The sequence below is a fragment of the Hesperophylax consimilis genome, chromosome 12, assembly GCF_061612785.1.
Source record: "Hesperophylax consimilis isolate HC1 chromosome 12, BYU_Hcon_1.0, whole genome shotgun sequence".
Lineage (NCBI taxonomy): Eukaryota > Metazoa > Arthropoda > Insecta > Trichoptera > Limnephilidae > Hesperophylax > Hesperophylax consimilis.
Window position 1 is genome coordinate 32508247 of NC_142847.1, and position 26799 is coordinate 32535045.

Sequence of the window (26799 nt, forward strand, 5' to 3'; positions counted from 1 at the left end):
CCATTTATTGTCAAAAAATCGTCTTATAAATTGAAATTCCATATTTTTTTCAAATGTAACATATTATTTAGTGAATGCGGAGAAAAGAAATTTTTTAATTTTTGTAAAATAGCGATAAGGACTGAAGATATAAGCCGACAAAATGTTGATATTTGCGTCCTGTCGAAAAGCGTTTGACATCACGATACATACGTAGAGGTACTGCCATTCAAATTGTGAATTGTACTTAATCGTGTATCGTGTGATATTACGAGATACCATTGGACACGTTTAACCCAACCTCACTTTAAAAGCTCATAACATCGTCATTTTCGGAGATAACGACAAACTAATTTTACTTACTTAATTAACTCCTTCTATATAATTTTCATCAAAATAAAAAATTTGGAGACGACCTCATTCAAACTATCCCATGATTATTCACTAGTCTGCGGTAGTACCTAATATAATAAAATAGCAATCGCAACAATCATTTACATATCTCAAAGCCACGTATTTCTCAAAACGTAGAAGTTTATTTTTTCTCAAATGGAATGAAGAATGATTTTTAGAAAAGTTATTACGGCGCTACCACAACATCCCTTATTACACATATACCTATTTAGTTTTTTGAAGTAGTGTTTTTTCTGACATGAGCAAAATATTAATAATTTATTAAGTAAAGCAGGTACCTTATTTTCACTTTAAATGTTCGAGATTGTTACTGTATTTTATTTCGGCTGAATTTATTATCGAGTAAGCCGAACAATATGTCCTTGTATTCCCCCGTGAGGATAATGATATGTTGTAGGAATATTGTGAAATGAATACGACGGAAGTCGACACATTAAAAAAATGAACTTATTTATAAGGTTTTCCATGTATTACCGAAACAGCATTAGTGGTACATATCTCAAACTCTGTTTTTTTACATCAAACGGTAACTCATTTTCAACCGACACTGTGATTAGGGTATTTTTCTTGACTGGTTTGGTTAGGTTAGGTAAGGTTAGTTAATGACCCATTTTTTTAAATGAGCAAAATAACCTATAATGTTAATAATACCTCCAACTTCTAACATTTCCTATACATTCTGATGGTAACATGCTAAACTAGCGCCTCCGAGCGGTTAGAGATGTGCGCCCTAATTTTCTTTCATACACTTAAATGGATTTTATGTGAAATATATTCTTCAATTTACCTTATATGGAAAACTAAAAAATAAGTAAAACTAAATACGATTCTACAGCTTTTTTGCTCATACGTAAAAAAAATAAAGCTTCTATTAACTCTGTCTTTGATGGTTTAGAAAGGGAATAATTATGAGGAATTTTACAAAATATTTCCGTTTGTTTAATAAATAGGAATATGTTAAGCACGAAACACTGCTATCAAGTACTAAATTGTTAAATTGATACAAATAAACTGATCACAGAACTATTAAATTATAAAAAAAATTACGTTAATTTATAGACTTCATGCACTAAATGATTTATTATTATCTGTTACAGTTCACTGGTTCACTCAAGCCGTATTTTTACAATGTGAAAAAAATTCTTGCATTCTCCTATTGCAAGGACTTACCTGAAACGTTTCCATGCAAAATAGGCGGCAATGTACTGTTAAAGAATCCTTTGAAGAAACTGTTGGTGAAATTTCTTTGAAACTCATCTTCAGGATCCCCCATTTCTCTTTTGGTAAATATTTTATATTTGAAGAAAAATTCCAGGCTTAATTCTACAGAATGCTTTCCAATAATAAAAGCAACATCACATAAAATCTACAAAAGCCGTTTATTGGCCTATTTTTTCTTGAAAATATAAATAATCAATCTTCTTACAAAAATATACGAGGGATGTTTGGTAAAATAACGTGGGCGAGGGGTATTGCCCCTTGATTAGCAAGTTGGAGATCGCGGGTTCAAATCCCGGCATGTACAAGAAATTTTGTTTTAATAGTTTGTGTTGTTTAACAATTATCTCATTTAAAATAATATTTAGTATAATTGCGGCACGTTTCAGAGTAGAACATACTTTCAGTATCGCCCTGGTAAGTACGTAAGTCCATCATTCAGAATTGAAATGTTGCTTGAAATGGCTTTGTCCGTTTTTTGTGACCAGATCTGAATAGCCACGTACTACTCCACCTTCCTCGTCCCCATCTCCTTCCTCTCCCTACTACCTTCAGCCTTTCAACATACCTCAATTAAGTCATAGTCTCACTGGCTCCAGATAGTTGGGAGTAGTCGGGACTCTTGCGCGGTTTCATTAAAAAAGTAAAAAGTTTTTAACTGCGAAAAAGTCTTCGAGTATTTGCCCCGCTGATTTCGTTGTTACTAATAAATTTAGATAGAGCTTTGTAATTTATAAATTACGATAAAAGCTTTTTGTTAATGGATGTATTATTTATGGACGAACATCGCTATACTATGATTACCCAAGACAGTGTAGAAAGGATGAATATCGTGAGCAGGGATCTAATAGAAGAATAGATTTTGATGGATTTGGTAATAGTTGCGAAACACGTTAATCAGCTGGGATATTGAACATAGAGGCAGGAATGTGTGCGATAGAAATGAAGGATAATGGTTACTGCTTGAAGGACAAATAGCTAAGTTATATGTTATTGTTACAGATCACCACGATAAAGGGTACGTAATTGCAAACTGTTCTAGGTTTTCTTAACGCTTGGGGGGTTACACGGGGTAACCATCGCACAGCGGAAATAAGTGGAAAATCTGGAATGCCGACTCACCTTTAATTCTTCTCTCTCTTTTCTTTATTGCGCAGATTCATTACAGTTCACTTTTCTTTATCACCACAAACTCGCGAGCTCATAATGGCTTATGGAACAGGGTGGATCCGTATCAAACACAGTTTCGAGTTGACAGAATGACTTAAGAATTTTACCTGCAGACTTTCACACATGTAGTAAGGTTGATTAAAGTTGGCATAAAGTAGGTAGGTGGAGGAAGATAATTTTGTAGGTAAGAATCAAAATAGGAAAGCGTACAAGGAACAATGCAAGGTACCAAAGTAACAGTTCGGGATAACTTCATCTTTCGTCGAAGGCTATTATCCTATTTTCGATCATTATTATAGTAGGGTAGGTGTTTTAAATTTATTTATAGAGTAACGTGGGTGCGTCTTTAAAAATAATGTCTGCAACGAATAATCAAAAGGTGTCTCTGCTCCAAATTTATAATTATAATTGGATAATTTACACAGCGGTTTTTGTGAAAAATCAACCCTTACTCCGTCCTCTTTTCAGTATTGATGATTTAATTGCCTGCTAGATATAAAAAGGTTAAATTTTTAATATCTACGTTTAATTTCTGCTAGTTTTATTAAAATGTAATCATAATATATCTAGTCTAAATACTAATATTCTTGCATATAACGTAAGCATGAATAAATAAATTATCATTTTTATTTTTATCCTTTTCGGTCACTGAACTCGCAATTGTGAGGTAAGTTTAATATTTAATTTGGGATGCTGCAAATGCTTTTATAAGTTTGAGACCGGATTTGATCGATTGTGAGCATATCTTGCTACTTGAAAAATATTATTACTTAGGTAAATTGTGTATTATATGTCTAGAGAGATATTCAAAGCGATCTCCCACCAAATGTGATGTCTACGTATGTGTATCAAAAGATGTCAACTGTTTCTTGAAATTTCATCGCAAATTATCATTGGTTTTGATTAACTTACCTATGAATTATTTTTCTGCCGATACCTTATGTTGGCACTGTTGAGACTGAGTAGGTACTCACAATTGTGGCTATTGCTCTTCCTAAAAAAATGATTAATTTAAAAGAAACGTATTTTGACCGTTATTTATATATTATTATTACAATAAAAAATTTAAGAAAAAAATATTAATATAGCGCGGGTCTAAAAGGGTTATGCTAAAGAAACTTTCCTGACTTTTTTTCTTGCTCTGCAATCAGACTATTTAAGTCCCCTTTGAAATTAATTGTCTGGAAAATTTGAACATTAAACAAGTTCCATTGATTATAACTGACATTTAATAACTATTTCAGTTAGAAATACCTACGCCTACACCTTTCCAAGTATATTTAAGGTTATAGTTGTTTATCTGGTGCTGGAAAGCTCTCTTGAAGTGTATTTAACAAGAGCAACGCAATAAAAATAAGTGCTTCTATTATGGCGCACAGGTCGGACAATTAAGTCACACTAATCATAATTGGACATTTCGCTAGGAGTGGAATGTTCACTTAAAATTATAAGTCGTTTGGTTCAAGAGACTAGATACTCTTAAATTTCCACCCCCAGACATAAACAGCCCACGTTAAGTAAAAGCCTTTCCTTTAAGGTTTATGCAGCACTAACTAATGATCGCGGGGTTGGTAGTTTAAAAATATGTATTGCTTACTTAAGAAATGAGCAACCTTAAATTCGATTACAATAATGTTTAATTAACCGCCGCCCCGGGAACCATTCATTGAAAAACCCACAACTCTGCCATAGCGCTCCAAGTGGTTCGAATGAAGAAAATAATGTTAAAAAATCTCAATGAAATATGAAACAGAAAAAGACACATAAAATAAAAAGGTGCCGGTCGCAACTGAGAATCGAATCCAGATCTCTTTCTTAGGATGGGTAAAATAGGTAAATTCATAGAATTTGAAAAATTCGTTAAATTTCAACGTTCATTTTTAAGTTCCGTGAATGTCCTATTTAAGTTCTGTAATTATATCATTATAGCCAATTACTTGACAAAACTTAAATATTAACATAACTTTAAAAAAACTTTCTCGGAACTTGTAAATAACTTTGTAATTATAAGAATTGTTCAAATTCCCTGAAACAATCCGTCTTTAGATGTCTTCAATGATTAAATGCATAAGCTTCAATAATTTATTCCAATTAATTAAATTTTAAAATGTATTAATAAATCAAACAGAAATATTCAGTGGATAATACATTCCAAATATTTTCTTTCTTCAAAGTGGCCCAAAAGTAATCACTTATTACCTATAAAAATAAAATTTCACTTTTTTGAGAAGTATTTTGTTTCTGTTTACTTGCATCGTGACGATATAAGACGCCATTTGCTAATTGAGATCATCTTCCGGTACTGACAAACTAAAAAATTACCTTTTCAGGCTCTCATAACCTTAAATTAAATATAGCCGCCTGAGGGCAGCATTCTTGTATTGCGTATAATACATCCTAATCACACTTTCTTTATTGTATTTACATTATTGGAAATCTGTCTCATGCCGAGAGACGTATCACATTTAGAATAATAAATTGCTTTTCCTCTCTTAAGCACACTCATTAAAGAACACAAATACGTTTTATTAAAATAAATATCAGAGTAAATGATGGAATTTCCAATTACATGTGTTCCTATTGTGTTCTCTACTTGCGAACTGTATCTAAATTTCTCTAATAAACAGTGTTAATCTCAAGTGACCTCTCGGTTAATTATGGTCCTGTTTATTTTCTGCCTGTACAAAATATAAATGAATAATAAAACATGTACATTCTATTTCAGCACGACGTTCATTAATCAAATGCGTTGTACTATTAGTTTTGTATCAATGATCAATGAACCGGTGGATGCAATAAGTTGATAATAGTTTTACTGAATATAGTTAGTAATAAGAAGGATCACTGTATTGATTAATAAATTTACTGGACAATTTGTAGAGCGCCGCTTTTGTGAGATATCAACTCAGGGGCGCTATACAGTTGATGCAAGTATTACAAAAAATATAAATATTACAAAAATAAAGTGAAGTTAAGTTAAGTAAAATGAAGAACAGGAACAGGTGACACGTAGATAGAATATGGAGACTCTGCAGCAAGAATCCTAGGTGGTGAAGAAAATGGACCAGCTACTGCAGCGAGAGAGTTCACCGCGTCCACCAATAGTGCAACCACGAGGTTCGTCATCCATCCAGGTATGTGTCTGCTGCTAATAAAGCGCTGACACAATATCCTAAAATAAATAACAGACCTTGGCAGACCGCTGTGACTTTGGGCGAGTGCATCATTATAGTCTCTATTAATAATAATAATACTTGGATGATTTACACAGCGCCATCTTTTTGCAAAATTACCTCATCTCTCCTAGTCTATTTTAGTGATTTCTAGTCACTTCTTAGCTATTCATGCCACTTGCATCTTCTTGACCCTTTTAGGTTCGTCTTCTAGTTTATTAGCATCTGCTCTAGCTGACTTCTTATCCTAGACTATTGTGCCTCTTCCTGGCTCTAATACCCAAATAAAATAAAAATCCAACAAAAATCCAAAAAATTACAATTTCTTCTATTGTGTCGTGGTCCAACGATTTCATACATCTGTCTCAGACTCAGACGGCTCGCTTATCGCAGGCTATTATAAACAAAAAATCTTGAACCAAAATCAAAGTGAAGATAATGTATGTTTTATTTTCAATTGGTTTATACACACTTCTTGCAAAACTGAGGAGTAGCCAGTTTGATTGTAAAAAATCTATTTTCTTCATACTCTAGTTATAATATCAGTAAGTTTTGTTTCTATTATTAAGTTCAAAGTTTTACTTGTTACGTGCTGCGGCATAAATTAAAATAAGTTTATTCCTGGCAACTAAAATTTTGTGTCATGCGTTTTGTATTGTAAATAAAAATTCAGTTTTATTTTTAACGACGTTTCCCTGAGGTATGTAGTTATGCATATTCTATAATATTATACATTAATAGATTTGTTTTCATGTTCTACGGATGCAGAAAGACCTGACTATTGTTTTTACTTTCGAAATAGATGTCTCTTTTTTATGTCTTTAGGTAATACGTTGAACATTTCAGGAATATTATTGTGATTTATTAATTTTAAATATTTGGGCTTCAAACAGTGGTTAAAATTAACTGAGAAATGAAGAAAAATGGGCATCTGATTTATTAAAATCCTATCTCTAAAATGTGATTGCAATCCTTCTTCTAATAAAATATCAGTCCATTCAGAATATATCGGAACATGTGTTTATGCAGCTGTGCTTTTCCTGATAAATATAATGCCGAAATGCAACAATATTACATTTTTACAAACGTTCCGACATTATAATAACATATTAGTGTTTAACCGACAGTTTGTTAGGAAACCTGTCAATTCATTCGATTAAGGCCTGTAGTCCCGTTTTGTGCAGCAATACAAATAATTGTTCTAATTTTTTAATATATTAGCAATATTATATATCAGTATGTTTTCTCCGTGTATTTAATTAAAAATGATACCACAAAGTGCTTTGTTTACTTTATATGTCACATATTTTCGTAATTTAAGTTTAAATTTGCTTACGTTTTCAAGTAATTTTATATCTTCCGGTTATTCGCCAAATATTTTCATACCTCCGTAGGTCAACGACCTTTGACTCTAGGTTTTATTTTTTTGAAGAGGAGTCTTATTTCATTTCTGTTCCTCGTCTCATTTAGGCGTTTGTTCACAAATTATTAAAGATAATGAAATCTATACGGTAAGTTTTTAGAGTAAGGTACACGTGAAATGTCACTAAGCTAGGCAGTATAAATGAAACGACCAAATAATATATTTTTTTAATCACGCCATATTAGAAATGCAGGTTTTGTGAAGCTTTTTTATAATTTTTTTTTGATAAATATAAAATTAACTTTTTGAATGAACATCGTTAGTAAACTTTAAAAATGATTAAATATTTAAAAAAAGAAATCGCTTTTCAAGTACATAATTTTTTTTAATAAATTATTTTCTGATTAATTATTCTAAATTATTATTTACCCAAACAGTTCCAATTTTCAATGTCACAATTAAATTCGAAGCAACTTTGAGATCGCTGAACGTGAAAAATTTAACTCCATCTCCACAGACAACCGAAATTATTATGTTTGATTCATATTAAATGATTGTGAACATCGTACAAAAGCATCGACTATTCGAAGCCAAAGGGACTATTTCATCCCTAACGGAGATGTGTTATTAGGCCGAGGGAAGTTTGGAGAAGGAATTAGAGAAAGGGATCTTTGGAAAGTATCAAGTTTAAAAGTACGGTTTCTTTCAAATATTGAATGGTATAGTTAAAGAGTACCTTCGGTGGGTATAAATCCGCTTATAAAATGATCCTCCACCCTCGGCCCTTCACTTTATCCGATTTTCTTTAAGCGTTGCTACGTATTTATCAGGTTCATGATGATCCTTGCACAAAGGATGTTTTAATAAAACTTTTCTTGGAAAGCGTATAATTCATTCGTTCTTTACATCTGTTTAAAAAAGACACGTTAATCCTTCTTACAGATTATTAGTTGCCAGATCGAAAAAAATAACTAAATAATAAGTATCATATAGATAACGAACGAGCAAATAAAAATTTGACTAAAAAAAATAAAGCAGGGTTTAATAAATACCCTGTGGCGGCCCCAATTCCGGAACATGGGAATAGAATTGGCACCTGACTAATTCAAGAAAAATTCACGGTCGAAAATGAAAGGCGATTGAAAATAAAATTTTACTTATCAAAAAACCATTGCCCACACATTTTAAAACATTTAATTTACATTTTAATAATGTTATTTAATATAGTTTCTGTCACATTCGTCGTGTTTTCCTCGGATAATTAATATTTGGTTTATTTTTTTTTGTTGTTATTTTACTGCGTCAGTTAATCAAGCGTTGTTTGTTTGGATAACTGTTTCAATTATTGCAATGTAAAAATTTTTAAAAGGGTATCTTCTAAAATTGAATCGATCAAATTTTTGAAAATTGACAGGCAGAAACATTGTAAGACAGGCTTAGTTTATCTATGAACCACTAATATTTTGAGAATTAACTAACGAGAACGAAAAATAAGAAGCTCTGTAAGAATTTGGTTTTAAACAAACTTTGAAATATGTAAATGTAATGATGTTATTTGGTTGTAGTTTCGATACCGCCTGCCAGATGTCGGTAGAGTGTGTAAATCAAAGTTGTAATTATTCAGTTAATGTGTTATATGACGGCACTTGCACCATCTGTGACAGAGATAGCACGTCGGTTGTAACCGAATGGTTTAGTGCAGCCAAGGCTAGCCAATTCCTAGGTAGGCAGCTCACTTTATGTTGCACCCCCACGTTAGAATAACTCATAGCCTCTGATATTGACGTACGTCCTGCTAGAGATTCATTGTATTTGTCTTATTATAATAAAGTACTCGTAATCTTTGACGAAACAAAGCATTTATGGAATACTCCTGATCTTAAGTGTATTTCATTCTATTATACCCGCTGCAAGAGTGCAGTCTTCTATGAAAAAGGGATACAGAAATCTTTTTAAATATAAATATATAGAGTCACGTGGGGTAAGCGTACGCAATTTTTACTTTAGAATAATTGAATTAAAAAGCTTTCAATATTTGATTCCATGTGTGTTCACTAATATGATTGATTATTAAGGTACCTCAAAAAAAAAACAAAAACAACACGCGGTCGTCACACAAATCAAAAAGTTGTATTAAAAAGTCGAATGCGTACATTTCACCTATATGTGGGGTAAGCATACGCATACCGTAGTGCAACTATTCGCACTCTGCTCTCAATCTGTGTGGGTGCAAAATGACGTATTCGAATGCTTTCTTACTCGCTAAATATATTACTATAAGAATTTAACATGAGATGAGATATGTAAAAGTTAAAAATCATTTTTTAATCAAAGGGTAAGTGTGCAAAAACATACAACTGCGTACTCTTAGCCCCACACACTTCGTCCCATCACATAAAAGTAAACTGAACATTAAAAGAACGGAAAAAATCTGTAACAGAAATGTCTCTTCGCACCCTTAAAACAAACATGATTTTACTAAAGATATCTTGGACCACACCGTTCTGACACAATTGGTCATACAATAGAAATCATCGGTAAAAAAGAAAACCTATAAAAATTAATTCACTTCTCAATTTTTATTTTCTACGTAGGTCTCACTGTTCACACGACCGGATTAAATGGACCTAAAGCACTATAATTAAAGAATAAGCGCAGGTTAATCATGTACAAATTCGTCGCAAACATCGCCGCGTACACTTTCCCACCGCGAAAGTAAAAACTTGAAGTTTTTACGAGGTTTTTTTTCAGGTGCCGTTTGGCTCAGGGCCAGCCCTGATTTGGGTAATTCTTTAAAGAGTCTAGTATATAAATAATTTGTGCCAAAAAGTTGAGTTACGATGAATTGACTTTAAATCGATAAAGATTGTGAATTCATCTGAATTAATGAAATTGCATTATATTGCTTTCTCGATTATTTTCATCACAATTCAACGCCAAAAGCAATATATTGGATTTGGCAGACTTTACCGTGACGCTGCAAACAAATCACATTCGGATGGGTTGTTGTACTGTGGCTTTATTTATATATTGGTTCATTCGTCTGGTCAAAAAGTAAAACGTAGTTGGGGTGAAAGTCACTGAAAATATTTACATTTACACTTCATTTCACGAATCCTAACGTGAACATATTTACTTCTCGACGTGATGAGTTATTTTTGAAGCTCACACTTGGATAAATACACCCACATTTTGAGGGGTTAGTGTATTATTGCACTGGAACTCTGTTCTGAACTCTATCACAGTCTAAAATAAATAAAAAACACTATAATTACATGAATATAACATTAGTTATTATGATTAATATAATGCAGTTACATTGTAGCTTTCCATTATTATATTCAACTTTCATTTTTCGATAGATAAAAAAAGCAACAAAAGAACTAAAAAATATTAAAAAAAATAAATATACAAATCGTTAAAAGTTTAATTTGCATTTTTCTTTAACGATTGTTCTTCTTTTGGTGCGGAGTCAGAGGGGAACATCCCAGTGTGTATCTCACTAATCCCGCCGGGGAATGAATGCAGCGGAAATCTTTTGACCACCTATTCGATGGTCTGTACCGCACCGCATTCACACATCGCAGGCTCTTTAAGACCCCACCTGTACATCGTGTGGACACAGCAGTTGTGAAAGGACCTTATCCTATTGATGGCGGACCATAGTTCATTTAACTGTAGTATAAAATGATCCACAATTTGAATTATGTACACAGATGATTTTTTAAACTATTGTTGCTCCACATTTAGATTACTACTGCTCTACGACATTTTATTTGACAAACTATAAATTTTTTAAACATAATTGAGCTATGAGATGTTTACTAAGAAAAGGCAAATATGCAAAAGTTAATCAAATGAGGGAAGAGCCAAACTGGATACCAATAAAAAATAAACCGTTTTTTTAATATGTTAATCTTTATACACAAAATCTTTAACAACGCAATGCCAAAATGCTTCAGTAAACAAAAAATAATCAATTGAGACCTAAATTGGATTCTAACACAAAAAACTAGACTGCTTTATAATGTAGTAATCTTTAAACACAAAATCATGAATAATAAAATGCCGAAATACTTGGCATAGATGAAATTGTTTTTTTAATAAAAATGTACATAATTATTAAACAAGAAATGTAAATAAAATTAGATTTCAGCATATGAGAAAAACAGAATGACAGAATTGCTTAATGTTAAGTAGACTTAAATGAATGATGATATGCCTGAAAGTCTGAAAAATTTTACCTATTCGAATAAAACTGTTATGCGGTAAAAATATAATATTACGAACAGTGAAATGTAAACATGTTCATATAAGTTTATATACGTAAAATGTTATATAAATTTAATAAATACAATAAAATAATACGCCGCATATAGCTCCGTTTTATAACCCATCACCTTAAGAGGAAGCTACAAGCCAAAAATGTGTATATTTTTGGTATACCTTATATCGTAGGTAATAGGCATTAAAATCGCTTGACAAACCGAGACTAGAAACGATCGATTTCAAGCACAAAACTGGTTTTTATTCATTTTGTAAATAATTTTATAAGAAAACAAAAAAGTTAATCAAGTGAAACTGTCACAGATAATTTTAGCTATAATACTGTATTTTTTTTAAGTTGTTTCCTTTACGCGTTCATAAATTTCTATTGAAAAAATATTTTTTGTAGTAGTTTGCATTTATATTTTTTTATTGAGTAATTTATTTTTTTATTTGTATTCTACTCCAGCGAAGCGATAGAAATACCTTCAATTTAACTAAAGCATATTTTTTGGTTTTCGTAATGTACACCAATTCGTTATAAAGATTAATCAAAATATTGATTTGGCATTAAGCTTCGCCTTGAGGGCATTAAGCGTAAATAGTATTAAATAAAGTCACTTTCCGCGTCTGTGTTTGTGCGCTTAGTTCTTCTAAACCCGGCTAGTTCAGTCGGTAGAGCATGAGACTCCTAATCTCAGGGTCGTGGGTTCGCGCCCCAAGTTGGGCGCCATTGTGACAACTATAACCGCGCTGGGCCACAATTGTAACAGTTAAAATATATTATTTAAGCCACGTTTGGGCCATTGTAACAGGTATGGAAAACCAACATCGGGAATTGGTACGATTATGAAATAAAAGAGATAAGAATTTCAATATTAAATTTATTTCAACACCGCATAGAGCAAGAGATCTCTAATTACAACAAAATTAGCTTACATCTCAGGGGTGAGCGTCAATATGAAGTATTGGGCGCACGGATGGAATTTATAATTGGTAGCAAAAGATTGAGTGTGACATTGTGTGATTACATAAAATATTTAACCTGTTAAACGTGAGAAGGGCAACAAACAACACAAATTTAGAAGCGGTGCAAACCGATGACCAGTGAATTAATTTTACTAGCTGATTGCGTCATCGCTTCGCCCGGAAGTCTGTCGGCTGGAGCGCTCGCTCGTATCTTCCCTCAAGTCGCGTCGGCCCCAGCTGGCTGCCCGATTGGTACTAACCGTCGCCGCTTCTCGAAATTCTGTCTGGAGCTCTCTTCTAGAAGGGGACATAGAGCATATGTCACATAGATAACTGAGAGGTCTTGTCAGTTGTTTGAAAATTAGTGGCAAGTCATAATTGAACTGCTACATACGAAATGGATTCCGAAAGAATTTTCACTATCATTTAGAGATTTTTTTTTTAAGTTTTACATATACAGTAAATGCATATTATATTTATTTAAAGTAGAGAAAAATTGATATTTTGTAATAAGTCGTAAAAAAATATTTCGATAAAGCTGGCTAAACCTCATGAGACACATCAAAATAATATACTATGGAATACTATATCTTAAAAAGGCTTCAAAACCTCAAAACTTTACTTCAAACCATTTATAAGTCCTTGAGCAACGCCTGGTACACTTCAGATAGTAATAAATAAATTAAATCTTTTCGGCTTTCAAAGACAGTATTTTCGAAACGGTTTACCGTTCAGACTAAAAACTCAATTTCATTTAATTGATAATTGTTTGTCCTATACCTCTTTTCGTATAAAGCGTCATCTCGTGATCATCAAAAAAACCCGTAATTCTACGAGTTATACGCATTAAGTGAAGTTGCATCATGAATTAAATAAATGAATCCACACTTATAACTAATTGGCAATCTTCATTATAGTTACGCAGACTCAACCTGCTGTTTCTGCCAATTTCAAAAAACGATTTGTTACAAAAACTAAATTTTTTTTTAGTAATATGATAATAATAAAAATGGATAATTTATTTAGAGCAGTCTTTGTGAAAAATCACCTCAAGGGCGCTCTGCAATTTATTACCCTAGGCTCCTAGGCTCCTAGGCTCTTTCTAATTTGAATATTTACAAACAGATATTAAAAAAATATACTTACCTATCTGGTCACTTTACATAGACACACTTTTATGAAAAATTTTACGACTTTGCACGCTGAGGACAATGTAGAAAGGACATTGATTTAACTTTTTTGTATTTTACGCTTCATTGCTATTAACATTATTACACTTATTCGAAGATTAGTGGAAAAAGTCGAGTTGATATTACTTTTAAAAGACTGGCGAATTTAGGACTCTTTGCAACTGGAAAATATTCATGAAATAACCTTACAAGTTGTTAGTTAATTATTGAAGACAAATAAAATAAGAAAGGTAAATTTGGAACAGAAAAGATACGGTCATATCTAGGACATGAATGGCATGGTACCCCGGCAAGGCAAGGGTTCTGGATTTAAGTCCTAGATGTGACCGTATCTTTTTCTGTTTCAAATTTTCTTCAATAATTAAATCTTAAAATTTGAGGTTTACTCAATAAGTTATTCCAAAAATAAAAAATTCTTACTTGTGTACTAGAGGTGGGTCCTATGAGTACTTTTCGTTACTGGGTACAATGAGTACAGGTTCAAAAAAATACCTGGTAAAAATACCGGTGGCAAAATACTCAAAAGTATTGATTCAGAATAAGTAATTCTAATGAACTCGCATAAATTCTGCCCACATATTCCCCACAACTATTCTACGGGAGCTTGATTCCCCGTTTTATTATTCGAAATCCGTGGGGGGGGGTTGTTACAGAATTTCTGAAAAACATTATTCCCCACAAAAAAATTTCAAAATAAGTACTCCCCGCAAAATTTTGAAATCCTTGGGGAGTGGGGGTTGTTACAGAACTTCGCTGAAAAAAATTCCGCACAGGCAAAATCATTATTTGTGTTTCCCCGCAATAATTTTTCAAATTCCATGGGGGGAGGGTAGCTACGGAATTCCATTTCGAAAAAATTTCCCACATTTTTCCCGTCGCTAAATATCAGGTCAAATGCCAGTCACAAGTGCTACCCATCGAGAAAATACCCATCAAAAATACCCATCAAAAATACCCTTCGAAAATACCTATCAAAAATACCTACTGAAAATACCCATCAAAAATACCTACTAAAAATACCCATCAAAAATACCTATTAAAAATACTTGTCAAAAATACCTACCAAAAATACCTGGTAAAAGTACCTATTAAAAATATTTAGTCCCGGTATAAAATACTCATGAGTATTTTGGAACCAGGTATTTTAGAGATCTGTCACAAGTACAAAGTATCGCATGGAAATACCCGGTACTTTTACTGGGTACGATAAATACGCCTCACCTCTATTGTGTACATGTTTTACACGTTTAGTTGTTAATGTCACGGACTATGGAGATGAAAGGTGAAAGAACTTTATGGAGATGACTGTCTAAAAGGGTGAGTTTAGTTAAGCTCTGAATTAATTCACGTGACAGCACATTCAAGGCTTTAGGTCCCGATACTGCGAAAACACGCTCACCAATTTAAGTGTCACCTATATTTGATTGAAAAGAGAAACAGTGATGATTTTACTAGTATTAAATCAACCACTTCAGTCAGATGCCAAGCATTCTGTAAAAAATGTTTACGAGTACCTACCTACACAATATTTTATTACGTTTTATGTTGTGCGCTTTTAATATGGTGTTCACCGAACTAGGTCACAGGGGACCTGTACTTAGGTCGACCAAAATTGTCTGAGATCTACAATTAAGGGCTTTTCCCTTGCTTGGAAGGGAAGTTAATTAGATTGTCGGAATACTTTATTTACATCCAGGAAGACGAATATGTGTGATATGTTTTTCCTTTACAATATTAAATATTGTTGTTATTTGAGAACGTTACTCATTTATTTAATTTCATCATTGAACACAATATTACCTACTCTCCCACGAAAGATGTGAAACATAAATTAGAAAAAATTCGGTCGCATCAAGCAATCGAACCCAGAACCTTGCCTGGGCTTTGTTCTGACACTGAGCAAAATATTCACCCTAGACTTAAAAAAGTCTGATATAGATGCTGCACTCACGGAGAAATTTCTTGATAAAAAGATTGCTAATTTTTTATATTATTAAGACCAACGCAAGTGAATGAATACATGTTTATACGATATTATAACGAATTTATAAACATTTTCTGAGGAAGCGGCATGCAGTCCCGTTTTTAACAGGATGACTAATAATTTTTAGAGATTTTCAATAAATCAGAATTACTCATTTTTCTACGTACGTTGAGATAAAAATAGATATGTTTATTCAAGACACTATTGAGACAAAATCATAAAGATAGCAGTCAAAAAAAATATGCCTTAAGAAAATGAAAATAATGTTGGGAGCTCTTGGTCGAAGTACAGTGAAATATGGTCGAATGGGATAGGGTCGAATTAGCACAGCGGTAAAGGTAAGCCCTGGCAAGGATGAAATCCTGGGTTCAATTAATATATAATCATTTTTCTGTTTCCCGTCTCATGTCGTTTAAATTGTGTTCGATGATTAAATATTACAATTTGAGGTTTTACAAATTTATTTTAAAATTGTGTTCGATGATTAAATATTACAATTTGAGGTTTTACAAATTTATTTTTAAATTGTGTTTGATGATTAAATATTTCCATTTTGAGGTTTTACTAATTTATTTTAAAATCGTGTTCGATGATTAAATATTTCAATTTGAGGTTTAACTAATTTATTTTATTTATTTAAAAATTGAAAATTTAAAAAAATAAAATTGTTTCAGATTTTCGTTTAGAAATCACTAATATTGTCTTCAATATTTAATTTATTTTAATTCATTCTTAACCAAAGAGACTACTCAAACAGAGAAACAATTTTTTAATTATTTTTATAATTAATATTTTGGCTTTATAATAAATTGTAATAATTGAAATAGTTGACAGTAATTATATTTTAAATTATTGTCAACTATTTCAATTATTAATTGAAATAGTTGACAAAAATTACATTTTTTTAAAACTGCTATTATATTATTGGGTAATCTTTTACATTCGCTTTTATGTGCCTTTCTATACCTTAACTGGTTAAGAAAAATAGAAGAATTTTGTAAGACTTCTGGAAAGAAATATACTTGTTGTTTCTTTGCCAAAGTGGTAATAAATTCTTATATATTTACGGTTCTCTTTTACAAGTATATACTTACGTTTGTTCTTGACATTCCTACGTTTTTGCTCAGTTCTGTACCATGAACTTAAATTTTTTAAAATGAGTTTTACCAACGAATCGCAACGCATTTATGATGATGTGTGTTCAAGTACGAAAAAATTAAACATTTCATCCGAAGAAGTCATTTTCAATTTGGGATGCGGGTTTGGGTACCGCTGCCCCGGGAACTATTTGTTGGATAACCATCATCTCTACCATTAGTCACCCCAAGTGGATCGCTACGTTAGATGATATAGTAGCACAAACACAAACTACAAACGGCTCGGAGGGCTTTGAAGCAGAGAATGGACGGTTATCTCGAGAGTTTTTCCTCCTGGGGTAAAAATAATCTCGTCGAATTTAATGTTTCAAAGACCCAATCCTGTCTGATTACGTCTAAAAGGGATCCAAATGATAATCTAGTCTCCTTCAGCGGAAGCAATCTTCCGAACAGGCCTTCCATTGATATGCTTGGTATAACTATAAGTGACCAGCTCAGGTACGGGGGCTCCATCGAATCCAGAGTAAAGTTGGCCTCTCAGAAGCTGGGCGTACTGTACAGGGCCCGCAGATACTTTAATAGTACACAACTGCTGACCCTGTAAAAATCGCAAGTGCGCCCTACTGTCGAATTTGGCAGCCATCTCTGGTCCGGAGCCCCAAAATACCTGAAAAAAACCCTTGACTCTGTGCAGAAACGGGCGGTCCGTTTGATAAATTCCCCAATCTTAACAAACGGACTGCAATCTTTAGAGCACAGGCGTCAGGTAGGTATGCTGTCCTTGTTCTATCAGTATTACAATGGAAGATGCTCTGAGGAACTAGCGTCATTGATCCCTTCGACACCGGTGCGTAGTCGGGATACACGCCAAACGCGCGCCCAACATTTGTACACGGTTGACATTTGTCACATGAGAACGGGTCGCTTCTACGATTCGTTCTTAAGTTCAACAGCTCGGCTGTGGAACGAGCTGCCGGCCTCTGTGTTTCCTCCCTCCTACAACATGGGACTCTTCAAGACCCATTTTCACTCGTTCCTCTCCACAAAATGACCCTCCACACAGCAGACGCTTTGACCTCTTCAACTGGTCACCTTGCGCCGCAGCGAGTGGAATATATTCACAAGTCCGTCACTCCTGGATACACTGATCCCTAGATTCCTACCCACCCGTCATACCTTTACTTCCCAGAACTGCTTCTCCTTGATTTACTTAAAAAAATACTTCTTCACAGCATCCCCAAAGATGACATATGCCCTGAGGGAAATTATTTTCCTTAAAGCCTCCTGTGTGGGGTTAATTTAAAAAACATTGTTTTACTTTTTAAATTTAAAATTTTCTAAATTCTAGAGCGATACGGTCATATTGATTAGTACTAGCGGTACACACGTGAAAACCATGGGATATCGTTATTTCAATTTTGGAAAATACAATTGACATAATTTTTCGTTTAAATATTATATCATAAGTGTAAGATGTGCATACTTTATCGCTTATCTAAATTATTCTACACACAAACAGTTCCAATTTTGGAAAGGTCTCTTAAATTCAAAACCAAATTTAAGTTCATTGAACCAGATTTCTCGCGGGAATAATCACGTCACGCGCAGGCAACTGAAATTTATATGTTTAATGATAAACAGGCGTTTGTGCCAACATTTTTTTTAATTTCTTCTAAACTTTTATTTTATTTCTTTTGTTATAAGGCGAAACTTAGTTTTCTGAAGCACAAGGAAAACTAAGAAATTTTCCAAGCCTATCACGAAATGTCAACGCAACTATAGAACAGAGGAAATATTAATTACACTCTCAAAAAATTAGACACGACTTTATAAGTCGTAGTTGTAAGTTACTAGCTACTAGTCACAAGTTATAAATCCAGTAAATAGTTACTACCTAGTCGTCACTAGTTATTAATATTAATTGTTAACTACTACTAATAAATTATTTGTTTTAAGTTTTAGTGGTTATATAAAGATTTTTTTTAAATGTGATACCGCTCAAGAGTCCCAACTGCTCCCAACCATCTGGAGCCAGTGAGACTATGGATCACCAATTGGAGTATGTTGTGAGGCTGAAGGTACTGGGGAGGGGAAGGAGCTGAAGAAGAAAAAGGTGGGGAAGATAAGTTCCTGGCTAATAAGATCTGGTCACTAAACACGGCCAAAGCCATTTCAAGCAACGTTTTAATTCTTATTGATGCTCATATACCAGGGCAATACTATGATTTATTTTGCACTCTGGAACGTGCCGCAAATAAATTATGTATTATTTTAAATAAATAATTTGTAAAATAACACAAATTAATTAAATATTTTTTTACTTGCGCACGCCCGGATTTGAACCCATGACCTCAAGTTTGCTAGTCGAGAGCGTTACCCCTCGGCCACGGAGGGCGTCATTAAATTTGGCCTCCGAATATGTGTTTATAATTATGTCCTAAATCACAGCGCTATACAAGTCATCCAATTATTATTATTTATATGTAAATTGTAAAGCACGCTTAATGTTATTTCCTCACGTAAACGGTGCAATTTATGATATAATATATATGGTAAATTGTGTTTCCTAGTCCTCCTCACTGTATGATTAAAAAAAAAATTGTAGTTGGAGTTTTCTAATCATAAATCTTTACTTAAATTTTGAAATCAAATATGTAATTAATGTATGCAAGATTACACAACCTTGGAGATGTCATGAACATAATTAAATTACTGAATCTATAAATTGAATGAATTAGCTTAATTATTACCTATAATAATATTTCAATAACAAACTATACAAGATATGAAACTTAAAGATTTAGTTGAGTATTTAACGTTATACGCTTTGACATACCTGGAACCTTAAGGTACTTGATTAAATTCTTCCCTGTTGTAAGTCAGCGTGAAAGAACTTTGTGCTGAAAGATTTTGCAAAGAAAAGCTTTAAAAAATTAAAAGCAACAAAGAAATTCTATTAATTTCTTGAAATAATCATACCCCTGTTTACAAAGCGGGTATAAAATATTTTTGAAATCTTTCTCGGCTTACTTCCTTCACTTCTATGAAAAACTATATTTTTTTTTTTGTTTTTTATTATTTAACGCCCAGAGGGTTTTTACATGGTTGGTAGTATAATTTTAATTTGACAAATACTTTGAAACATAAAAAATAAGAATAAAATTACATTTGATAAAAGCTATGCAACAAGTCATACAAACACAAGAAACAAAAACAGAAAATTACACTATTTGTTGGTTTACGTGATGTGTTTAGGAGTATTGTTGAAATAAATGTTTTAAATGATCCACAAAGCTTGCCAAGTTGGTATTGAATATGTCAACATCACCCAAGTAATGATTTCCCACGGTGTGAAGTCGTTGTATCGGAGAGTGGGCAATGTAGTTACGCTTATAATAATAATAATTGGATAATTTGTAGAGCGCCGTTTTTGTGAAAAATCACCTCAAGGGCGCTGAGTGTGCTGCTGTAGAATATTCTATTTTGTCGTGTTGTTACTGTGGGTGTATGTATGTTTATAAGTTGCAGGAGTTCACAACAGTCGAATTTAGAGTTAAGTATTTTGAATAAGAACGTTAAATCGTTTATTTTACGTCTATCTTCTAATGTATGTATTTTTAGAGTATTTAATAAGAAATTGTATTTTAAGTCTTCGACAGGGATATTTAATTTAAAATTTATAAAACGTAGAAATTTTTTTTGTATTCGCTCAATGTTGTTAATGTGAATTTTATAAGATGGAGACCAAACTACTGAGTTATATTCAATTAGACTTCTTTCTAGAGATAAGTATAATAGTTTAATGGCTTGTAAAGAATTAAAGTTTTTAGTTGTTCTTAATACGAAGCCTAGTGTTTTCATACCTTTGTTCATAATTTGATGGATATGATTGGTGAAACTTAGTTTTTCGTCCAAAATAATTCCAAGATCTCTCATTTCCGTGACTCTTTCTAAAGCTATGTTATTGATGGAATATTCGAATAAAACAGGATTTTTGTTTCTGAAGAAAGTCAAGGTTTTGCACTTTATATAATATTTTTATATAATATTATGACGATTTATTTTTGGGGTATTAAGCCATGCTTGGCTACCCCCTTCTTTAGACAACGTTTCGGACAACATTACACTGAAACGTTGACTAAAGAAGGAGGTAGCGCGACATGGCATAATACCCCAAAAAGAAATCATTTCGAGCGGTGAAAATCTCAAATCATACCATTTTTATACCAGCAAGCCAGAGATCGCGATTTCAATTCCTGCAAGATTTGTTTTTAAATTATTTTGTTTTATTTATTAGAGTGGAAGATTCATTCAGTATCGCCCAGATGTAAGAATAACATTAAGAATTGTAACGTTGCTTGAAATGGTTTTAGCCGTATTTTGTGACCAGATCCGAATAGCCAGGAACTCCTCCCCCATCCCTTTTCATTCTCAATCCCCTTCCCAATACCTTCAGCCTCACAACATACCCCAATTGGAATGCCATAGTCTCACTGGCTCCAGACTGTTGGGAGCAGCTGGGGCTCTTGTGCGGTTTCACATTAAAAAATATAAAGTTATATCATTGAAAAAGAAGATAATACTAATAAATCTAAACGAAACATGAAACAGAACAAGACATAGAAAATTTTAAAAAAGATAACGGCCAGAACTAGGAATAGAATGTAGGATCTGTTGTCTAACAGAGACAGCGTCTTAACCACTCGACCAGGGACCTATTTATTAAACGTTATATTAGACGATCTCATATTTCAAATTCAGAATTAACAATATCATCTTTCAACTAATTTATCCCATATTTTTGTCAGCTTCGTTTTTAAATGATCACAAAGTTCTAATGAAATCTTTTGCAACCTAGATAGTGTCTCAGCTAAACATATTCGATTTTTATTTATTTGGGATACATATTGACTTTTTGTAAAAGTCTAAAAGAATATTCAGGAACAACTTTTTATAAACTTTTTTTAAGTTTATACTTATTATATAGGAATCATTGTGAAAATAAATTTAAGAGATGGCTATTTTTTTTTAATTCGTTAATTTTAATTATTCATTAACGCCCCATCGGGCTTTTACAGAGTAAATTGGCAGTTTGTGTATGTAAGTGTAACATAATAAATGGATAATAACAAAACTAAATACAAAAAAATGAAAATCAAATGCTGATACTAAGATTAACATAAAATCCAAATAAAGTAATATTATAAAAAAATCCTGACGAAGAAGCCATTGGCTTTGAAACATGTAGGTTATTATGGATTAAAAGTGGTATAAACAAAGTATTCAATTTATTTATCTAGTATAATGCAAATTATTCGGAATTTCGTTGATTTTAATAACCATTAAATTACTTATTTTTCTTTCTTATTATTAAGTTATGGGCAAATAAGTTAAACTTACGTAATTGAAATTTTTATTGCAATATTTTCCACCGCCCCGAATGCAAAAAGTTGTGTCGTACAGTAATTAAGGTGAATCTAAAGGTTTTATCTAAAAATATTCATAATAAGCGAGGCCAGCGCGATCGAAATTTAACCAACTTTTCATTGGAACGCCAATTTGTCATTTCAATCACAAATATTTAAAGAAACTTAAACAGAAGATGCGCAATGTCCAGTGTTAATTCTAACGATGGCGACTTATGTCACATTAAATATATTATACACTTTTTAATGTTTCACCTTTTCATAACCACATCAACGAAGTAAACAAATAACCTCAATTAATAATTATTTATATTTCTCCTTTTTTCCAGGTGCCAATCGAAGCCGCACATCTGTACGACGCGGTAATGATATACGCAAGGGCGCTAACTGAAGCCTTGCAGACTGGAGAGGATCCTAGAAATGGTACAGCCCTTTTACAAAGGATACTCTCCAGGTCCTACCGCTCCATACAAGGATACGATGTGAGTAATTTGATCAGTTCACATATACATGTCGAATGCAACCTCACTCGCAGGATCATTGTTCGCGTAACGAAAAAGAATATCGTATTTTTCATGTGTACGTAATGTCAGGATAACCTGGTTTCTCAACCTTGCTCTACTAGGTTTTCTTTCATCTCTTGTATTTACGATAATATTTCTTCAATGATATAATAATAATATCTTCTTCTTCTTCAATGATATATTACATTGATGGGTGCATGCAATCTTGAAAAGTTATTCCAATAATAATGGTAATACATTTATTTGCGTATCCTTTAAATAAGATAATTGTTTTTCTATCGAAAATGTAAAAAATTAAAAAATTTGCATTTTGATAATATTGTAGTGACAATAATATTTAACTTATCATCTCTAATCCATCGTTACTAATCTGGAACGAGTGCAGATTGAGTTATTCGGGGGAGAGTGATACGAGTTAGGACGGGTTGTTATACAGAATTTGAACAATTCATTCAAATTTCAAAGTTAATATTCAAGTTCTGTGAAAGTCCTGTTGAAATTATGTCAATATCTTAGTACGTTAAAACAACAAACTAATTATGAAATAACAACAGAACTTAAACAAGACTTGAATTTTAACTTAAAATTTTGACGAAAAAACCCATTCGTAATACCTTGTACTTTGCAGGTTCTGATAGACGCCAGCGGAGATGCTGAAGGCAACTTCACAGTGGTGGCGTTGTTGGACGACCTCCAGGTGAACGGGTCTCTCAGGATGTCCATGCAGCCCGTGGGCTACTTCCGGTACGGGGCCAATGGATCCGGCGGCACGCACGAACTTCCGGTAAGCTTCCAGGAAATTAAATTTAACCTTAAATGTAGTGTTTTTCGTTCCTATAGGTCAAAGTTTGATTTTCTGATTAACTACCTTTGAAATAAATGGTAAAGGTAAAATCTTGTATTTTACTTCTTATAATTCTTATTATATTATAATTCGTAATTAATAAATTAATAATGAAACACTTAGTTTTAACCTCTGTTTTTAATGATACATATTACGTAATATTATTTCAAAATGTTTCAAAACCGATGCCTTCTACATCACGATACAAAGTGGGATTACTGGGAAGGTACATATTTATGAAAATTATTTTATAATATATAATAATTTTATGAAAATAATAAATTATAAATATTAATTTTATTTAAATAATAATATATTTCACTTGCATAATGTGGATTGACTAGATGATCATTTGTGGAAACGTGTGTGGAAGGGTTTAGTTTTTCCTGTGGAGAAGATTTAACCCGGACATAAATTATTAAAAATCAGAGCATTATAATAAATAAAGCAGAATGAAAGTAAATTCGTGAAGGTATTTTCATTGACCCAAGTTTTGACTCAAGATTACGTAAATTACAAACTGTGTCGTTTCTCGAATTAGCAATCACATGCAGAAATATTTCTGATAAAAATATGGTTAATTTTTTGAGAATCTCTTCAAAATATTCGTATTTCTGTTAAAAACGGGATTGTAGGCCATTAAAATGAATTGATAGGTATCCTGATGATAAACTTTTGTAAAATACCAATGTTTTGTCATGATGTTCGAATATGTGTTCATACATATGGTAACATTTTTTGCATTTCGTAACGATATGTTATTAAGACAAACGCAGGTGAATGAAGACGTGTTCCGATTTTATTATTAATTTACAAACACTTTATGAAGAAGCGGCTTACAGACTCGTTTTTAACAGGATGACTAATAATTTGAAGAGATTTTCATTAAATCAGCCTTACTCGTTTTTCTCCGTGCGTTAAAATAAAAATGTATAGATATTTTTATTCAAGACACTTTCGAGACAAAATGAACATGCGTTAAGAAAATTAAGATAATGTGGGTAGCTCTTGTTTTAAGTATGGTACAGTTAAATATGCCCGAATAGGATAGATTTTATCAGGAAGCGGCTTGCAGTCCCGCTTTCAACAGGATTACAAATAATTTGAAGATATTTTCTATTCTATTTCTATTTAAATCTGCATAACTCATTTGTCTCAGTGCTTGACTTTCACTTCAGCACCTATCGTTAGGTTGCTGTATAAAGACAAAAAATCATAACACGCGTATAAAGCTAGCATTATAGAGGCGTAAAAGCACTGCGTCGTTTTAAAATATTTTAATAAAATCACTATATCCATAAATGTGACAAAAACATTTCATTTTTAAATGCGCAAACACAATTTGACAAATTGTCTGACCTTAACATTGCTGAAAATTAATAATCTTTGATCTCGCATGCCGTGCAAAAAACCATTGTGCTTTAATTAATTTTATTTTATTTATTTGAATCGCAAATTAATCCAGCACGGGTTTTAAACAATGATATTTGACAGTTTTATATTCCGTACCGAATTTTCCTAATTGATTTTATTTTCTCTGTATCAAAAATGAACCATTGTTTGGGATTTAACCGTGACCGCGGGCTGTTAAACGTATGTCTAATTAATCATTCATTCTGCGTTCTGACCTTCGTTTTATCATGAAATTGTATTGATTCTGAAGAGTAAATTAAAGTACTGCAATATTTGTGAAACCAATTCAATTAAGTTATGCGTTTTATTAAATGTAAATGAAATACTTTTTGCACATTACTTTTGATTTAAAATAAAATTAAAAAATATGATTTAAGATTTTCACGGCCAAAAGGATTTTTGTTATTTGTTTTTGGCGTGTTATGCCGTGTTTCGGACAGCATTGCAGTTTCCATCATCACATCTTCCCTGATGATGGACACTGTAATGCTGTCCGAAACTTTGGCTAGAGAAGGAGTTAGCGCAACATGGCATAACACCCCAATAACAAATAACATAAATAAAATTAAATACTTCGTAAACACCACTTTTAATTTAAAATAAAATCGAACACTTGGTATACACCACTTTTAATTTATAATAAAATCGAACACTTTGTGTACACCACTTTTAATTTTAAATAAAATCGAACACTTTGTATACACCACATTTAATTTAAAATAAAATCGAACACTTTGTATAAACCACTTTTAATTTAAAAATGGTTTACAAAGTATTTAATTATCATGTTATTAAAATGACGTCACAAAAATTTTTTGAAAATTATTGAAAATGTGTTTTGTATTTATTATTTCAATCGAACTAAGAACAGATGTGACGCATATGTGACATATATGTGCATAATAATAATTATAATATCTATTTACACATAGGTTTGCAATATAGTCGATGTTTAAGTAAAAATAATAAATAATTAGATGATCGAATGAGAAATGTGGAGATCCGCAAAGAGTGCAAGGCTGATTTTAGCGTAATGAGTAAAATTAAGAAAGGGACAATTAGATGGTTTGGGCATGAAGAGCAAACGAGCGAAGAAAGGAGTGTAAAAGAATATACGACGAAAATGCGAATGGTAGCAGGAGTTGGAGACGCCCGAGGAAGACATGGCACGATCAAGTTAATCAGATACTTGAGTCGGGCCATGTCAAGAGTCAGAATAATAGAAGTGTATGTATGAGACAATGTATTAATGTGAATGAGACAAGAAGTGTGTGCCAAGACCGTGTTGTTTGGCGGTCCGTCCACTCTGCCTACCCCTGCGGAGAAACAGCGTGATGGTTGCTTTAGTTAGTAACTTTTGTGACCTGATTCTGGACGAATGGTTAGAAGCGTTGTCCATGTAAAACAGTGATCCTAGATTCGATTTCCAGTTGCAACCGTTACCTGTTCTGTTTCTGTTCGTTCTGTTTTTAGAAAGCGCTGCACAGCGTAAGAAGACAAAATAAATCACGACATTTTTTTCCAGAGTCGTTTCCATGAAAATATCGATTACCGGTAAAAATCAGGTAACAATGGTCGAACAGTTAGAGACGTTGTTCCAGTAATCCAGGGTTCGATTTCCTTTATTTTAAACGTAGCGAACCACTTGGGGTGACCTTTGGCTGATGTGTTGGTTATCCAATAAATGGTTCCCGGGGCGGCGGTACTTAAACCTGCCTCCCAAATCGTATATTTAAACATTTTTTGGTAGAACAGCTTCCGGCAATCAG

At 32.7% G+C, this 26799-nt stretch overlaps 1 protein-coding gene and 1 non-coding gene across 2 annotated transcripts in view; both read left to right on the forward strand.

The window, feature by feature from the left end:
* Positions 1-26799, forward strand: part of Gyc32E (Guanylyl cyclase at 32E) — a 345132-nt gene that overhangs the window by 224559 nt on the left and 93774 nt on the right. The window contains exons 12-13 of the mRNA XM_089637598.1: positions 22579-22731; positions 23402-23557. Of these exons, the coding sequence (XP_089493724.1) occupies positions 22579-22731; positions 23402-23557 (309 nt within the window). The remainder of the gene's footprint in view (positions 1-22578; positions 22732-23401; positions 23558-26799) is intronic.
* TRNAR-CCU (transfer RNA arginine (anticodon CCU)) lies at positions 12241-12313 on the forward strand. The gene has a single exon. It is a non-coding gene; the product is annotated as a tRNA-Arg (tRNA).